Genomic DNA, 18,638 nt, shown 5'->3' with positions numbered 1-18,638 from the left:
CATTAGGGACCAGTGTATGACACAGGCGGAGAGAACTAAAAAGCCATGTAAGAAGGATAAAAGCATATATAACCGAACATTGGAGGGGAAGAGGAAGAGAAACATATTTTTTTTAAAAAGAGAGAAATATGGCATAGTTGTGCATCTTTAGATGACTCTTCCAAGGCTAGTGAAGCAACAATTATGTAGGAGAACTCTGCAGTCTCAGAACGAATGTCCTCTCTGTGGTTTGGCATGCATCTGCTATGATTTTGGAAGCCTTGAAAAAGAGAGGGTGTGCCGGCACATTGGAGTGTGAGCAAAAGAGGATATAAGACCTACGTTTAATCAAGAACCCATCTATTCATTTTTATCCTACCCTTCCTCTAAAGGCCTCCGACTGAGGTTCAGGGTTCTCCCCTCTGCTGCCTTCTGCTCCCAATAGCCATGCAAGATGGGTTGTGTCTATCCCAAGGTCACCTTGGGGGCTTTTTGCCCAAGTGGGACTCTACTCCCATGTCCTGTTCTTATAGTCTCATTATGACATTATCCTGACTGTAGGTTAGAACAGAGGTTCCAGCTAGGATCTGCAGACCCCCCAGGGGTGCATGGGAGCTTTAGAGGGTGTCTGCAGACTGTCCCTTCCTGCCTTAATTGACAGGCACAAGTTAGGGAATCGTCTGCTTCTATTTCTCCCCCTCCTGAGCATGAGTAAGTTCTTTCATTGTTTCTGTACCGGGGGGGGGGGGCGATCTTGCACATCCACCTTAAACTGCCACCTGTCTCTTCCCCCCTCCCCTGCAGTCCTTTTCAAGCCTGCCTGTTAAGTGGGAATGTCATTCCGGTGACATGTCACTTCCAGGGGGTGTGGGATGGCTAGCTGACATCACTTCCAGGATTCCTCAAAGCCTGAAAAACTATTTCAGTTGTTCTTCCATGGGCAAAGTTTTTAAAGGGCTGGGTTAGAGAATGGGAATTCTAGTTCTTTCAGTTGAGAGCAGGGCTGGCCATTCCTGCCTGTTTGTTTTGGTGGAGATGGGTGAGTTTCCTGGGTCAGATTGGAGGGTGGGCATGTTGCTCTAGCATCTCTCTTTGCCCTCTGCCTCCAAACCCTGCCCTGAACCTCAAACCTCTCATTAGCGGTCACTAAGTCAGCAGATCTCGACACAGGCAGCTCATCCTAAGGAATGACACATCCCCAATCCCTTGTCTGTTTTTTGACCACAATACAGGGAAGCATTTTCTGGTGCACCATCATTTTTTAAGCAGCTGCCCCCTCCCCATGCTGTGTGTGCTCACTTAAGTTGCTTTTGGTGGTAGCTTCTCTTCAGGCTTTGTATCCGTTTTCTGCATAGACATAGAACTTTACTGTGATAGACCCCACATTGTAGAACTAGCTGCCTGCAGAGGTGCAAAAGACGTCCCCTTCGCCATGTTTAGAAAGGTCTGTAGAGCATTCTGATTCATATGGAACGATGGATGAGCTGTGAGAAGAAAAACAAAAAGGTTTTCTTATTGTTCGTTCTAGTGGTTGAAAGTGGCACACCCTAATCTGGAGAACTGGGTATGATTCCCCACTCTTCCACATGCAGTCAGTTGGGTGACCTTGGGCTACTCACAGTTCACTTAGGGCTGTTTTAATAGAGCAGTTCTCTTAGAACTCTCTGAGCCCCACCTACCACACAGTGTATTTGTTGTGGGAAGAGGAAAGGAGAGGTGTTTGTAAGCTGCTTTGGCATGCCCCCAGGCAGTGAAAAATAAGGTATAAAAAAACAGCTCTTCTTCTGTCTTCTTAACGATGTACCTATTTATTACCTATACCTTTTAATTCATTGTGTCATTGGATCTTATTTTAACTGTCCTGACCCTAGGGAAGGCAGAGGATTGGTTTTTATATAAATGAGGGACTTAACAGGTGTATTATTATTTGTCGGAAAGTTGGGCTGTAGCTTGGGTCCCCAGTCCCAGGGGACTTCTGTGAACAGAAAGATTTCCGCCCACAAAGCATAACTTGGTAGCAATCTTGGTTCTACTGCAGCTCAAAGTGCTTATCCCAAATGTTACTCCTGGGATAAAACTGCAAAGTGCCCCCACAAATATATCTTTTTCCTAGGAGGGACACTGCTAGGAGATTTTTTGGGTTGGAGGAGGAAGAGGCAAGAAATCTTGCTGTTTTTGGCGAAAATCTCTCCCATCTGTAAAAATGCTCCTGCAGTGGGAAGAACATCAGCTCTGCAATCTCTGTGTATCCGGTCTGTGCAGGAGTCCAAGGAGTTTGAGAAGCTGTCATGGAATTCAAATGTTAGCGACTCTGTAGGATGCACTTAATCTCCTTGCATGTCTCTTCAGGTGTTCATACGGCTGGGACGCCAGAAGTGGAAACTGAAAGGCAAGATCGAAACGGATGACAGTCAGACGTGGGATGAGGAAGAGAAGGTTTTCATACCCAATCTCCATGAGAAGTTTGAAATCAAGGTAGTAACTTTATGTCGGCTAGAGTGGAGGCCTCTTTGGAAGCAAAGCGGATTAGGTTCCTCTACAGTTCACAGCTCCTTGAAAATGGCTTTGATTTTTCTCTCTACCTTTTCTGATTCCCTCCCTCCCAGAAGACAGCTGGATAATTCCAACGTTGATATATGCATAGAACAATTCATATTATGGTGACTAGTTTTTAAGAGATTGTGTCTGCAAGGGCTAAGATGGGTTCCCAGATTTGGGGAACTTGTTAATTGGCCTCATTTGTACAATTTTCCTGGGTGGAAATTTTCGGACAAGTAGATCTAAGATGGGTTTCTAGATTTGGGGAATTGGGTAATGGACTTCATTTGTACAACTTTTCTGGGTAGAAATTTTGGGACACATAGATCTAAGATTAGTTCCTAGATCTGGGGAACTGGTTAATGGACCTCCTGTGTACAACTTTCCTGGGTGGAAATTTTGTTTTATTTTCACAATTGTGAGTGGCTTTGCCAGGCAAATATGGGTGACTATCCCAGGGATACTGGTGGATTTCATGGCTGAAGGAAGCAAACTATCCCCGGGACCAGAGAACTGTGCTTGGACAAATAGATGCTGAACTGTGTGTGTGGGGGGGATTATTCAGCCATGTACCTCTCTCCTTGGTGTAGGAGAGCCAGCTTGGTGTAGTGGTTAAGAGCAGCAGCCTCTAATCTGGAGAAGCAGATTTGATTCCCCATTCCTCTTCTACATATGCAGCCAGCTGAATGACCTTGGGCCATCCACGGTTATCTCAGAGCTCTCTCAGCCTGACTACCTCATAAGGTGCCTGTTGTGGGGGGAGGAAGAGAAGGTTATTGCAAGTTGTTTTGAGACTCCTTTGGGTAGTAAAGAGCAGGATACAAAACCCCAGCTCTTCTCTCACTTCCCTTTCCCTCAATATTGAGCCAAAGTGGCTCACAATTGAAAATACAACAGTACAGAATAGTCAACCAGACAGGAGAAGGGTGGGAGGGATGCTCTCATTTCTCAGCCAGGGAATCTTCCTGCCAGCTCTAGACTACGACCCTCAAGTTAGGAGCCAAAGGAAAAGAGCCTTTTGGCTTGAGCTCCTGGCCACGCCCAGGACAAGGACCTGCAAGAGACTCAGCCTGGAATCTCAGAAGCTGGCAGCTGTCTCCCCCCAACTCCCCATAAAGCCCGTTAATTCTCTCTCCTCCCCCTTCCCCTAATCCATTTCCTACACTGGAAATGCATTTCCCTCCCCACATCCGACCCAACGAGGAGGAAAACACAGTAACACTCTTCCCTCTCTGGCAATGCGTGGTGGGAGAAAAACAGGAATTCCTGAGCCCTCTCCAGCAGAGCTTTGGGAAATGTGTTAAACATGTTCCCTTTCTTCACCCCCTTCTGGACACGGGGAAAGGTTAACTGAGATCCACTGGGCAACTATCGTGAGAAAACATGCACAAGTCTTGTATTATGAAATCAAGATGAATCACCACTTCCAAAGTCAAGGACGGATTTGGTTTTCATTTTGGCAAAGTTAAATCCTGTATGCTCGAGTTGTTTGCTTCCTCCTTTCGTCCCGTAAGGCTTTAGCTAGCACACTGTGGTGGTGTGATTTGAATGTCACACTACGACAGGGAATTGTAGTCCATGGACATCTGGAGGGCTGCAGTTTGATTACTCCTGCACTAGGATCTGAGTGATATGGGTTCAAATCTTCCCTCTCAGTCTAACTTAATGCACAGGATGGTTGTGGGGATAAAACAGAGGACAGAAGAGCTTCAAATGCCACCTTGAGCTCTCTGGGGGAAGGACTGGAAAATAATGTGCTATATGAGTTGGTGAGACTTCACATGTGCTTTCTCACTGCTTGGCCATTGTAAATAGAGATTTCAGTGCCAGAAATACAGTTTTTGCTTGAGACTACTTGTGTGTCCTTTACCACTCTGGGAAAGTTCCAAGGCCTAACTTGCACGTTAAGAGCTTTTTTAAAGGTAGCTAAATTGGCCACTTTACTATCTCGTTGATACAGGAAACAAATCTTATATATGTAATTTAAGTTAATCTGTCAGGAAAATCACAAATACTTCAACGTAAACGTATAAATGAAGCTAAGTTCACATATCCAAGTATTTGGGGGTGGTTCTGTGCCTTCGTAGACCTGCAGGCAAAACCAGGAGAGAATAAAGATCACGTCTCAAACAGCTATGGGGTGAGAGAGAGAGAAGACGGGGAAGGCTCTGAGGACTTGAACAATATACAGCCCCTCGCTCTTGCCTTTCCTATAAAGTCTCAGAATAGAATCCTAGAGGGGCCATACAGGCCACCTAGTCCAACCTCCTGCTCAGTGCAGGATCAGCCTCAAGCATCTAGGATAAGAATCTAGCCACTGCTAGCTACCAATGAAGGTAATTCCCAAGAGCATAAATGAAGCATGGACGTACCCTCATCTGGGGAGATGAAGGATCATTCTGTCCCCTTGCTGTTTTCTTCTGGGGATTAGGTGTTCTGCTGTTGAGTACAGGCATCAGGTATATCTTGAATCTGCACTGTGCCTTTGGGCCCTAGAGGGTAGTCAAATTGGTCTTCAGTTGTGCTTACACCCTTGTTCTCTCCAGTGCTACTGGACTCATGGCTGTCTGTTTTTCTTTTTTTTTTAATGTTTGTTTTTAGCATCTTTTGAATTTTCTTAGATTGGGAGTGAGAAAGAGCAGCAAGTAGACCCACTGATAATATCCCAAACCCAAAATCATGCATGAGAACACTTCAGCATTTCCTTAATAATGCCTTTAGGCAAGACCATCTAGAGCAGGGGTAGTCAAACTGCGGCCCTCCAGATGTCCATGGACTACAGTTCCCAGGAGCCCCCAGCCAGCGAATGCTGGCAGGGGGCTCCTGGGAATTGTAGTCCATGGACATCTGGAGGGCCGCAGTTTGACTACCCCTGATCTAGAGCTATAATGTAAAAAGTCTTGCTTGTGTAGCCTAACACACACTGATTTTGCTGCACTTCATGTTTTTGCAGGCATGTGGGGTATATGAATGGCCATGGGTCAGCTTTCTAAGCTATTGTATCATCTGTTTTGGCAGGTCACTGAGATCCGAGGACTGAGCACCCTCTTGGTTGGCATGGTGAAATGCGACAGCATCGACTTCTTTATAACCAGGCCTCAAACTATCATTGTGGATGTCACCGAACTAGGGACCATCAAGCTCCAGCTGGAGGTGCTTTGGAAGTAAGTATACAGTGCCACTTCTGAAACAGGTCTATTATTTATTATTATTCTTTATTTATTGTATGGCCAGGAGATCCGAGGATTGTCTGGCAGCCAGGCAAGGGATGTTCAGAGGTGATTTCTCATTTCCTGCCTTTGCATCATGGCCCGTAATGATCCCTGGAGGAACTACCACTCAAATCCTTGGAAGTCTCCCATCCAAATAGGAGCCAAGGTCTGTCCTGCCTACCTTCTGAGATCTGATGGGATTGGGCTTATCTGGACAGGTCACTAGCAAGGTGCAGTACGCAGTCCCTGGTCATTCCAACAAATCTGAACCCAGGGGTAGGAAACGATGTCTGATCAGGGGGCAAAATTATTAAGTGGAAAGAGGGAATCATAGAATAATAAGTGATAAGAAAGAATCTCCATCCATTTTCTGCTGTGGATTTTCTATATAATACTCCAGAGTGCTTCAATATATAGTTTCCAAACTCTTCAAGCCATTAGCTGACAGAAGGAGGAAGTTTTGTTACTGAGCTCATGCCAGTGAGTACATGTCACTAAGTACATGTATATAGTATTTATAAAATTCTGGATTAGGATCTGGGAGACCCAGGTTTGGATTCCCAATCTAGCCTATAGCACCCAAGATTCCCAAGTGGTCTCCTATGCAAGTGTGCACTAGACCTGACCCTGCCTGACTTCCCAGGTCAGACATGTTTGGGGTGATACAGCTGTACAACCCTGAAAGTGCACAGTCTCATCTGATCTTGGACCCCTGATCTGTCGTGAAAGCTTGCTGGGTGATCTTGGTCCAGTTGTGCGTACTCTGCCTATTCTACCTCGCACGGGATGGTAGTGTGAAGAAAAAAATGGAGAAATGGAGAATGATGCTGTAAACTGTTTTGGTTCCCCACGGGAAAGATGAATAAGTAAAAAAATCTAACCACAATCTAGAGCAGACTTTTTCAACCAGGGTTTCATGAAACCCTGGGGTTTCTTGATGGCCATGGAAGGGTTTCCTGATTGGGTGGGAGTTAATTGTTTATATGTTTTTAAAATGTGTTACACATTTATCAGGTGATATGGCCATATATGATCATGTTGACCTACTCTCCCTCTCACAAAATAACCAATGATGGGCCTGGAGGGGGCACAGGGGTCAGGGGCCCTGGGTGGGCATGTACAAAGCTCTGCTTCCCAACCATATTCTTCACAATCACACGGTTCTGGGGTTTCTTGAAGCCTGAAGAATGTTTCAGGGGTTTCTCAGTGGTAAAAGAGTTGAGATAATAGAGTAGCCCTTGAGAGCAGAATTTACACTCTTTGTTATGGCAATTGAGGTGCTCAGGATGGAAGGGTGAAACACTTATGGTGGCCTGCTCAAACCTTAGCCCTTTCTTCTTATCTACAGACCAAGCTCAGCTTAAGTAGTGGCACCCCACCCCTCCGCCAATCTTCTTCATCTTAAATATGTCTCTTGTGAAGGAACATATCTGGAGGGCTAACCTCTGAATGGTTTGCTTTTCTTAAAAAAAAAAAACAGAGCCTCCTCTTTATCGGTTGATTCTACGTGTGGCCAAGTCTGGCCTCCATTTTTAAAAATGGCTGTGGGTGGAAATGACGTTTACTTCCCGTGCTCTGTGGGCATTTCTGTTCAGATATGAGGAACGGCCCCCAGCAATGAAGCAGGGCAGAAAAGGAAAGCTTTTGAGATGGGAATGATTTGCCCGCAATCAGCGAGAGGGAAGAACATCACCTGAATCCAGTTGTTTTTATAAGTTTGTCAGCTTTCCAATACGGATTCGTAACACAGTTACTGAGGATTTGTGCAGCTCCTTAACCACTCCAGTATAACCACGTTGATTCTGCTTCAACATTCACAACCTGAGCCTGCAGAACTTCCTTTTTAACCATTTTAAAGGCCCTCTTTTGTAATAAATGATTTTCTATTAAAGGCAGATTTGAATGCTAATGATGTGATTATGGTCCCGGCAGTATTCTGTTTCTCCTTCGTGGAGGAAGAAAAGGTTCTTTAAGAAGAAAGGCACTGTTCAAGCTCGTTTTTTTAAAAAAAATCCTCTACCCGAAAGAAACACATCTCTGTTTCATTTTATTGTCTTCCATCTGCATGGTTAAAATGTCTCTTTATTCCGTGGCTTGGATCCACCAGAGCATTTTTGCTGATGCAAGGATTTTCGCCTCGGAAGGGTGACTTTCTTGACTCCTCCTTCCCCAAACCCAACCCCCCCCAAAATATCTTTTAGCTTGCAGTAGGAAGGGAGAGAGAATGTGTCATGCTCCATGCGCGGGCTTTGTTCTGTCCATTGAAATGCTTGGGCGGATCCACACCTATATCTTTTGGCCTGTAGGCACTGTAGTTGATCTTGGCCCGCAAGGTAAATTATGGCGTGTATGGGCATTATTCAGATCAAAACTGCATGGGAAGGAAAGGGGGATTTAATCCTCAACTGGTTTCTCCAATTAAAACCAGGCTTCCAGCGCTGTTGTTTCCTCACCCACCCTTTTACATTCTTTGGGGGGGAGGGGGGAAATGCTGCCTCCGCCCCTTTAATAATAGCATAAAGATTCCAGTTCTGATGAACCCTTCAAATATGCATGTATCGTTAAACCTATTTTTCTCTTCCTTTGTGTCTCTGATTCTATGCACAAGAACAGTTTCTTTCCTTGTTTTTTTACAGATTAAGAAAGGTCCGTATTACCTGTCATGTCTGTTTTGACCCTTTTGACTCTGCTTGGATGTTCCCATTTCCTTGCATTTATGGTGATTTACTTGGCACTAGCTTATATTCAATTCGGTGCATATGTAGCTTTGGGGAACCTTAAAACAGGCTCTCTGATATTTCTCAGTGTAGGTCTTGCCCATTGGCTAAATAGCCTTTGGCTTCCCTCTGAGTTATGCTGTAAAAACCGTAGTGCAGATGAATGCCTTGCCGGCTGGAAGCAGACAATATTAAGCAAGCCAGTATGCGTAGCCAAGCGCAGGGAAGGTATAACTGACTCAATGCCTCTCGCTTTGTGCCAGAACTTTCCACGCTGCACTTCGTAGCCACTCCTAGTTCACCTGATGCTTGCCAATCCTTCCCCATTGCTGACTGCACAAATCCAGAAGGGTGGAGCATTTGCCGGATTCCCTAAGGGGTGAATTCTTTCACTGCACTTGAAGTATATGTTTTGACTGGAAATACAGGGATGTCTCAGGACAACTTTGGCAATCCGTGCAAATTATGTGTGTTTAGGAGCCAGTCCCTGATGCCATTGTACTTTCTGGAACAGCATGAGGAAATAAGGAGAAATTAACCTGTATTTATTGTCTCTTTAATAACATCCCTGCTGTCTGTAAGTCTGTCTGTCTCCTGAACTGTTTCGCCAGCACTAGGAAGAGGAGAGGGATGGCCCGAGAGCTGAGTGGAAGAAAAGGGGCTGCTGGAATCTTTTCCAGGGATAGAGCCTCCCCCCTCCCCCCAAAGGTTCTTCTTTCCTACAGTAAAGGAAAAAGCTTACTTGATGCACAGCAAAAGGGGTTTTAACATCAGCAGACAGCAGCTTCAAGGAACCCCCAAAACAGATTCTCAGATGTCTTCTGTGTAGATTGTGACGGGATCGATTTTGGTTTTGTTCTGAGCTACATTGTAAGCTTGCTGTGTAGAAAAGCCATTCTTCTGTTTGCACAGATCAGAGATTCCCATCCAGGGTGCCAGGGAACCCTGGGGTTACATGAAAGCTCCCCAGAGGTTACGTGACTTTTCCCAGAGGTTCGGATGGCCGCTGACACCACTAGGAGCCTTTCTGCACAGTGGCCAAAGTGGCGGGACGCCTCCCATCTGCAATAGTGTGATAGTGAATCACAGTTTTACCCCCCTCCACACAGTACAGTAGTCTTCCTGCCACGTCTTCCCCTCCCCACATGCTGTGCAAGCATCAAACGTGCACACATAACCACGACTGGCCAGCAGAGGGCATGGCGAAAGTGGCAGCCCCACCCCCATGTCACACAGCATACCTCCACGCAGCCTTCCCATTCTCTTCGGTCCGCAGACCCCCGTCCCATCCACTGTTCTCTCCCTCCCCCGACGGCTGCTCCACCAGTACATGCTAGTCCAGCCCAGTGTACAATGTGCTGGACAGGGAGAGAAGGCGTCCGGGGTGACTGGACTAACATGGACTGGTGAAGCAGCAGGGTGGGGGGAAGAGAGCTGCAGACGGGATGTTCTCAAAGCCTGAAAAATATTTCAGGGGTTCCTTCATGGTCAAATAGGGTTGTGCGCTTCGGTGTGGTTCGGCCGCTTCGGTGATTAGTAGCCGAACCGCACCGAAGCACGCAACCCTAGAAAAGGTTAGAAAAGGATGCCATAGATGGAGTGGTTATGGTAGCAGCTCTAGCTTTCACAAATGCAAGGGATTTAATGTTTCCTAGGTCTAAGTTAAAACTCCCCCTATCCATCTCCTATTAGCCTGTAGGTATGTAGTAGAAGGACAGAGTTAAATTTTGTTCCTTCACCTAGAGCTGCTGTTCTGGCAAAAACTGGAACTTATTCCCGCCACTATTTTTAAAGTCTCTGTGTGAGAAAGAGAGAGAGCAAAAAGCTAGGAAATATACTCATTGCTCTCCTGCATCGTTTCTATTTCAGCCTGAAATATATCCTAAATGAGAATACCCTCAAGCAATGTCCTATATGTCCTCTGTAGGGGTAAATAACACAAAAGGTTGGGGTTTCTTTTCTCCAAGAAAGAAACATTCTTAAGGCCAAAGGAAATTTTTCTGAGAAACCCTTAAATTGATGGCAAGTTCTGTTTGTTATGAGCTAATCCATGATGGGAAACCTGAAAACATTGTTGCAGTGTTTTGAGTTTTGCTAGACTAGAGGGAAGGTGATGGAATCAGAATTTGTCGAGACAAACCCAGGTTTGTGTGATTGTCTGTAAGCCAAATCCTGGTTCCACAAAGTAACCATAGTTTAAATAAACCAGGGTATTGTTGCAAGTTCTAAACTGAGCAATAGTATAGAGGCTTGAAATGATTTTTACATTGGTCATTTTCATATTTTCCACTAAGAAGAGAAGCAAAATAAAATGTAAAAACGAAACTCTGCTGTGATTTTTATGAAAGCCAACGGTGTATAAGTAATGTCTGCATACGGTTGCTAGTGATGGTTGGGAAATTCCTGGAGATCTGGGTGTGAAGTCTGGGGAAGACAGGGGATGGGGAGGGACATTAATATCATGCAGTACCATAGAGCAGGGGTAGTCAACCTGTGGTCCTCCAGATGTTCATGGACTACATTTCCCATGAGCCCCTGCCAGCAAATGCTGGCAGGGGCTCATGGGAATTGTAGTCCATGAACATCTGGAGGACCACAGGTTGACTACCCCTGCCATAGAGCAGGGGTAGCCAAACTGTGGCTCTCCAGGTGTCCATGGAGTACAATTCCTATGAACCGCTGCCAGCATGCTCATGGGAATTGTAATTCATGGACATCTGGAGAGCCACAGTTGGGCCATCCCCATCATTGAGTCTACCTTCTTAAAGAAGCCATTTCTTCAAGGGGGAATGGATCTCTGTGTTCTGGAGATCAGTTGCAATTTGGGGAGGTCAGGATCCACCTGGAGGCTGGCAACCTTACCTTCATGGCTGCTTTGTCTGGAAACGCCTGTCTCCTGGAAAGCTCATGCTCACTTGCGACCAAGTGAGAAGCCGCATGTGGGCCGCTAATCTTCCTGCATGGCACTAGCTCATTTTGACATACCTCAGCTGTGCGGTGCTGTCTGCTCAACTGAGTTAGCCGGCATTAAGCTGACACTGGGAGAGCACTACCTACATGGCTGTATGTCTGCAGAGCTCTTGCCAGGAGCAGCGCTCCTGAGAATGGTCTGTTTAGACTGTCTTGAAGTTTCTCCGATTGAAGGCAGAAGCCTCCAAGCCTGCAGATTTCTGAGGAGGTCCAGCTGAAACGAGTGGCACTTAAAATGAAAGTGAAGCCCAGCATGGGAGAAATTCCTTTTTTCCCTGTAATTAAATTAAATTGATTCCTGCTGTAGCATGGATTGTCGTGTTTTGAGGTCTATAGATAAAGACTTAACCATATGAGAAGTGACTTTAAAAGCTTTAATATACATGTCAACTAAAATGTCTTTTAAAGCTGCCTCTAAGCCTGGTTCTTGAACTAAAGACATATGATAGAATCATGGAGTTGGAAGGGGCCCTACAGACCATCTACCCCCCTGCTCAATGCAGGATCAGCCTAAAGCACTCAGGATAAATATCTCTCCAGTCACTCCTTAAAGACCACTAATGACGGGGAGCTCACCCCCTCCTTAGGCAGCCTATTCCCCTGCTGAACTCCTCTGATTGTGAACCCCCCCCCCCCGATATTTTATTTAGTTATTTGTTATTTGGATTTGTATGACCGCCACTCTCAGCAAACTGGCTTGCAGTGGTTTACAAGCATGTAAAATACAGAATCCAGCCCACAACAATAAAACAACATTATCTATAGTATTAAACAATCTCCCCATAAAAGTCTCTCTAAAACTCTACAATATTACGATATTATAATGGTGGAATAATCAACAACTAACCTCATTTCCCACCCAGGGAATCACTGGGTCGGTCTAGAACAGGGGTAGTCAAACTGCGGCCCTCCAGATGTCCATGGACTACAATTCCCAGGAGCCCCTGCCAGCATTCGCTGGCAGGGGCTCCTGGGAATTGTAGTCCATGGACATCTGGAGGGCCGCAGTTTGACTACCCCTGGTCTAGAATAAGGCAGATCTCAAGACGGAAATATATCAAAAGGGTCGATCCCATGATGGCTCAGGCACAGTCTAATGCTGGCCCAACCCCTAAGGGGAGGGGGGGAACCCGATCCTAGCCCCAAGATCACCACCCAGCCTCAACTACATGCCTGGCGGAAGAGCTCTGTCTTTCAGGCCCTGGTATCTAGCTGGTATCATTCTACACATAGTAGAATCTCAGGACAAGTAATCAAACTTCCAGTTTCCTATCTGCTATGAAACAGAGGAGTGTCTCTAAAGTACAGATTCTATCACTGCATGGATTTTTTGGGTCCAGGTAGAGATTCTTTCACATTTAAAGCAATATCCGAGTACGACATCAGGCGATCTTGTCAGACCTTGGAAGCTAAGCTAATCCTGGTTAGTACTTGGATGGGAGACCACCAATGACGTCTCGGTTTGCTAGGCTGAGACAAGCAATGGCAGGTCACCTTTGTCTGTCCCTTGCCTTGGAAGCCCTACAAGGTAGCCAAAGGTCAGCTGCAATCCAGTGGGATTTTTGGCCACCATCCTGATATAATGCTCCAAGCATCGCCAGTGATAACCAGCATGTCGTACAAGCCTACGGATATCCACTCAAGAATCACGGCAAATATTCAGTAATGTTTACTCCCAAGTAAACATGCCTAGGTCTGGCACTCATCGCAGTGTGAATAAGAATAAATCTATGCACAAAGGCTCAAGGAATTATTGGTTTGTTGGTTTGATGGCAAACACCAGTTTGGTGAAATTCCAGCAGCTAGTTGCCGAAATTTTCCCAACCCCCCCCCTCACACACACACTTTAACATATATTTGCTAAAATTAGCACAATATGAGGGTCCCAGCAATGGCTGAAATGAGCCATTGTAAAAAAAATGAGCCCAGTAAGGGATTTGAGCCAAGTTATCTCAGGGCCTCAACCCCTGTATGAGGTGGATTAAGACTTAGATGAGAATGTTGCACATGCATATGGTCAGTCCTAGAGGAGATCAGCCCTGACTGCTCTTTAGGAGGCCAAATCCTGAAGATGAAACTCAAATACTTTGGCCACCTCATGAGAAGGAAGGACTCCCTGGAGAAGAGCCTAATGCTGGGAGCGAATCAGGGCAAAAGAAGAAGGGGACGGCAGAGAATGCGGTGGCTGGATGGAGTCACTGAAGCAGTAGGTGCAAACTTAAATGGACTCTGGGGAATGGTAGAGGACAGGAAGGCCTGGAGGATCATTGTCCGTGGGGTCGCGATGGGTTGGACGTGACTTCGCACCTAACAAAAACAAAATGATCATCAGGATCTCTGGTGGTCCTGATCCTCCCCCCGCCCTCTAAAACAGTGAATGCAAACAACAGAAGCCCTTGGTCCTTGTTTGGGCCCTGATGTCTCCAGCTTTCCCTGTTTAGCAATATGGGCAGTCTCCAGTCTCCACCTGCACGTGGGATTCAGACGCTGTGCTACCACCTGTCAGTTCCTCTGTAGATAGACCACCTCTGATGAAAGCAGCTCATGCAGCCCTGAGACATGTTAATCCAGTAACAAACGGATGACGCTTACAGACCCAGGGCTTCCTCTTTTCTAGAGCTTGCACTTCAGTTTCAAAAGCCCTGGTTGCTTGGCAGGGAACACTGTTCAATGTACCAAGTAGAATCATAGAATCATAGAGTTGGAAGGGGGTCACACAGGCCATCTAGTCCGAGCCCCTGCTCAACACAGGATCAGCCCAAAGCATCCTAAAGCAAGTAGTATTTCAGCTGCTCGATCAATGAGCCACCAGTCACCTTCTCACTGTTCATCTCCGTAACACACAGTCTTGGTCGTATTTTTGCTTCAGGCCAATCAATAGCCACCTTGAGCCATCAGGAAAGCCTGGGTTTAAATATTTTAATAATGATGATAAAAATAAGCAGGTCTGACTCCTGGTCTACATCAACGGATTGGGGTTCCTGGAACATTTCCCAGAATCCCCTGCAGCGTAGACCTGCAGGATTCCTGAGCTGACAAGTACATGTGGAAAAGATCCTCTCAAGAACGTTTTTTAAAACAGCTGTTCTATATGAATGTTTCTGGGCATCAGTGGAGCGCTCAGCTCTAAAGATTCAGAAATGATAGTTTTCAATGTAATCTGGCCATGGGGGTGGTGGTGGATGTGTGCCACTCATGATTAGTGAGGGTCATGGACACTATCCAATAGGCTTCTCGTGATAATTGCATTTCAGATTGACCAGACATGATTTATTATGGTACTTGACCAACAATCAAAATATATGCCCTTAGGTTAAAGGTTGTATTTCATATTGCATTCACTATTGTGCTGGACATCTCATATTTATTCAGGAAAATGCCATTCCCCCAAGGCCAAATAACTGCTTCTTTCCACATTTATAAAATTGGAATATTGCAGTACCTGGAGCAGTGGATTAAAGTGTCCAGATATCTTGCAGCATGGGCAAAGCAACTGCAAATGTTCGGCAACGAGGAACATAATCTATTTACTTGTCAGATCTGAATACCAGGCGATGAAAGGTGGATTATAAAATTAGGGGGGAGAAACCCCAATGCAATAAAGAAAAGCAGTATAAGACATATCATAAACAGTGCAAACGAGATAATACAATCAACTGTGCAATAAATGCAAACCCCATTCCCTTTAGAAACGCACCCTTCTGACCAGTTCCATTTGTGGTAACCTTTGAGGCCAATCCCATTTCTTACATTCTGACAAAGGCCCTCCTAACTTCCTTGTGCAGGTCATTCCACACAGTAGGTGACATAACACAGAATGCTTGAGTGATGCTCTGTGTAGGAATGCATCAGTGCAATGGCCTTTAATGGGTCCCGATTTCTAAGCAAATTTTGTTCTTCACAGTCCTTTCGATACCGAAAACCTAATTTTGTCTCCTGGATCTACTGCCAAGTTTTCTGTGGGGAGCAGAAAGAACTCCATATACAGCTGGACTCCACCAAACACCCCCAGCTTTCGAGAGAAATACTATCTTGTAAGTCGGGTTGGGGTAAGAACGGCTTCTCTGCTGGAGCCTTAAACTGTAGCTCCTTGTATGATCTGTTATGCATTGGACAGGGATAAAACCTATTGAAATGTCTGAAGTACATAGAATCATAGAGTTGGATGGGATCTCCAGGATCAGGTAGTCCAACCCCCTGCAGAATGCAGGAAACTCACAATTATATGCCCACCCTCAGTTGCCCCAATTCCATGTCCAGATGATGACACCCCCACTCCCCAATCCAGTCTGACCTGGAAGAAATTTGCCTCTTGACCACAAAGTGGCAATCAGCATTCCCTGAGCATGCAAGAAAGGGCCATAGGAGCAAAACACTGACCCAATCCCTTGTCACAATCTCACAAGTTCATAGAATCAACATTCCTATGATGTTGGCAGGTCATAGTAGTAGAGCATTGCTAAGCTGCAGTATGAAAGGTATCTGAACTTTGTTATCTCTTGCATAGAATACTAAGCAGAGGGCATATTGTCTAAGAGTGAAGATCCAGTCCTCCAAATTCATGGTCAGAATCTTTACAGGTCAGAATCTTTGTGTGTGACATAGGCTTGTATTCCATGACTTGCACTAGAAAGCATAGATGGTATAGGGCAGGGGTGGACAAACTGTGGCCCTCCAGATGTCCATGGACTACAATTACCATGATCCCCTGCCAGTGAATGGGAATTGTAGTCCATGGACATCTGGAGGGCCATAGTTTGCCCACCCCTGGTCTAGGATCTTCTCTGCCCTTCCTTTCCCAAGTAATTTCTGATTGTGGGAAAGTTTATTCTGCAGGTCAGTTGGATGGTTGTAAGTGGGAAGGATTAACCTTTATGCCCCTTGCTTGAATGGAGCTCCACTTTTGGACAAGAAAGGAAACAGCAATTTCTCCCTTTCTCCATCTCTGGTACAGCCATCTGACCACATGAGTATCAGGATGCGCGAGTCACTCAATCTTGCAAATAAACTTTCCTGAAAATTGCTTGGGGTGAAAGGAGGGTAGGTAAGATCCTTGAGTGCTTGGATCCAACCCATAGTGTGCCAATGGCCATGTCTAACATTTGGAGCAGTTTTCAGGAGATATACGATATGAAAGCCATACTGAGGAATATTTACCTTTCTGCTTGCTTGTATTTGTCTTAGTCTGTTTTACAGCAGGGGAAAAAACAGGTAGACATTGGGGATGAGACCCAAGATCCTTGTCTCCTGAGCTACTTGGCCGACTGTGATTTTAACATGCGTTTGAGGAACATGAGCCATAGCTTCACTGACACCACTGAAGGCAGCTCCTTCAGCTCTGAGGACCAGAAAAGTTCAGAGAGCAGGAATGAAACTCCACCTTCAAATCAAAGGACTTTGTCATTGGCTACCCTAAGGGACGCTTGTGTGGAAAGAGAGCAACAAGATGTTTTGCGGTTCCAGCCTTTCAGCCGCAGGACTCTGGACATCCTACAGGAAACCCCTCATGCTGACTCTTCTATCCCATCTGCTCCTCTGGATCAGCAGGAAGGTGTGAGCCAATCCTTCACCTTCAACTGGAGCCACCCAGCAGCACAAGAAGGACAAGCCCTCTTTGCTGGTCAGAGAGGTTTGAAAGGCAGTACTGATGCCAGCCCAGATGGCAGAAGCATCAGATCAATTGAGAAAACTGTGCAGGCATTATTGCATTTGCTGAAATCAAGGCATCCTGGCCCCGCCCAACTGGATGAATTGGAATACCAGGTTTTCTGTATCCGGGACAAATTAAAGGTGATGTTATGTTTTGCTCTTGCTATTCTTTGTTTCTTCTGTTCTCAGAGATGATGGGAATGGTTTTATCTACTTTAGCATTTTTAAATTTTTTTTTAAATGGATTTATTTATATTTATATGCCTATTGAACCAGTCATCTCCAGGTGGCTTACAGCAGAGATTTAATAAAACCATACTATGAATACATTAAATACATTAGTACATTAAAAACATTGAAACGCAATAAAAACTGGCAACACAATTGTTGTTTAAGCTAATTTTAAATAGGATCAATATTAGTCATCTCCTTAGCTGGGGAGGGACCCAAAATCAGCCAGGGAAGCCCATGTGATGTTCTCATTCTTCTGGGCATATTAGCCTTTACGATGACTGTTTATGCACTGGGAACTTCATTGCCCCAGCTCCTGTGCAGGAGCACAGATCGGGGGCGGATGAGGTGCACTGGACCCAATACTCCCCCCTGTGGGTGCAAGAAGGGGTGGGGCAACCTGCCACGACTAAAACTCCAGTCTACAGCCCGGCATGAAACCTCCAGTGCGTAAACGGTCCATCACACGCCTGATGGAACAGCTCCATCTTACAGGCCCTGAGGGAGCCTGTCATGTCCATCAGAGTCCTGATGTTCCCCAGGAGCGTGATTCATCAGGCAGGGGCCAGGGCCAAAAAAGGCCCTGACCTGGTCAAGGCCAGTTGCACTACTTTGGGGTTGGAGACTGCTAATTGGTTGGCCGTGGCCAACCACGGTGTTCTCTGGGGGACATATTCAGACAGGCAGCCCCGTGTAGAAGGTCCCAGGTTCAATCCCTGGCATTTTCAGTTAAAAGGATCAACTAGTAGTCAATGTGTAAAGCCACTGCCCAAGGCTCTGGATTTACCGCATCGCAATTTAAAAATGGTGAGATCACAAGCTGCGTACTGAACAGCCTTGGGATATTCGTGAAACAGCTATCTTTCCAGTGGCCAAATAAAGACCCTCCCTTACATCCTAATTCTGAGTATGAAAATAACCAAGGGAGAAAAACAACAACAACTTCCTTTCCGAAGTGTCTAGATCTAATATCCTAAATGTTTTTGATGGCGCTGCAGCCATATGGATTAGTTTCTATCTACCAGGGAAATCCTAGCTCACTTTATGTTTACCAACAGCCCAAAAAGTACCATCTGAAACATTCGTCGGTGGAGAGCTTGATGGTTGAGACCGTGCTGGAAAGTTTTGACTTCCTCAATGCTGACTACAGTGCGGATGAGCTGTCGTCCTTTGGGAGTTTAAGGACCTGCAGTGTCAGGTGGGTTCTTCTAGGGAGGAGACTAAATGGCTTGCCAATGAGGAAGACTTCATGATATGCAAAAATCCTGCTTTTGCTTGCTGCATCTGGCCTTTTTACCTTCCTGGTCTGCATTATCTTGTTAGGGCCGTATTAAATCTGGTT

The 18,638-nt window shown here is 45.6% G+C and overlaps 1 protein-coding gene across 6 annotated transcripts in view; it reads left to right on the top strand.

The window, feature by feature from the left end:
• The window catches only part of RIPOR3 (RIPOR family member 3), a 137,078-nt gene that overhangs the window by 103,323 nt on the left and 15,117 nt on the right, over positions 1-18,638 (top strand). For all 6 annotated transcript variants that reach the window (XM_077335607.1, XM_077335609.1, XM_077335610.1 and 3 more), the window contains 5 exons: positions 2,329-2,454; positions 5,536-5,681; positions 15,321-15,450; positions 16,601-17,206; positions 18,355-18,494. In XM_077335607.1, coding sequence (XP_077191722.1) covers positions 2,329-2,454; positions 5,536-5,681; positions 15,321-15,450; positions 16,601-17,206; positions 18,355-18,494 — 1,148 coding nt within the window. The remainder of the gene's footprint in view (positions 1-2,328; positions 2,455-5,535; positions 5,682-15,320; positions 15,451-16,600; positions 17,207-18,354; positions 18,495-18,638) is intronic.

This window comes from Paroedura picta, chromosome 4, assembly GCF_049243985.1.
Source record: "Paroedura picta isolate Pp20150507F chromosome 4, Ppicta_v3.0, whole genome shotgun sequence".
Taxonomy (NCBI): Eukaryota; Metazoa; Chordata; class Lepidosauria; order Squamata; family Gekkonidae; genus Paroedura; species Paroedura picta.
This window is presented reverse-complemented; position numbering and strand designations above follow the sequence as displayed.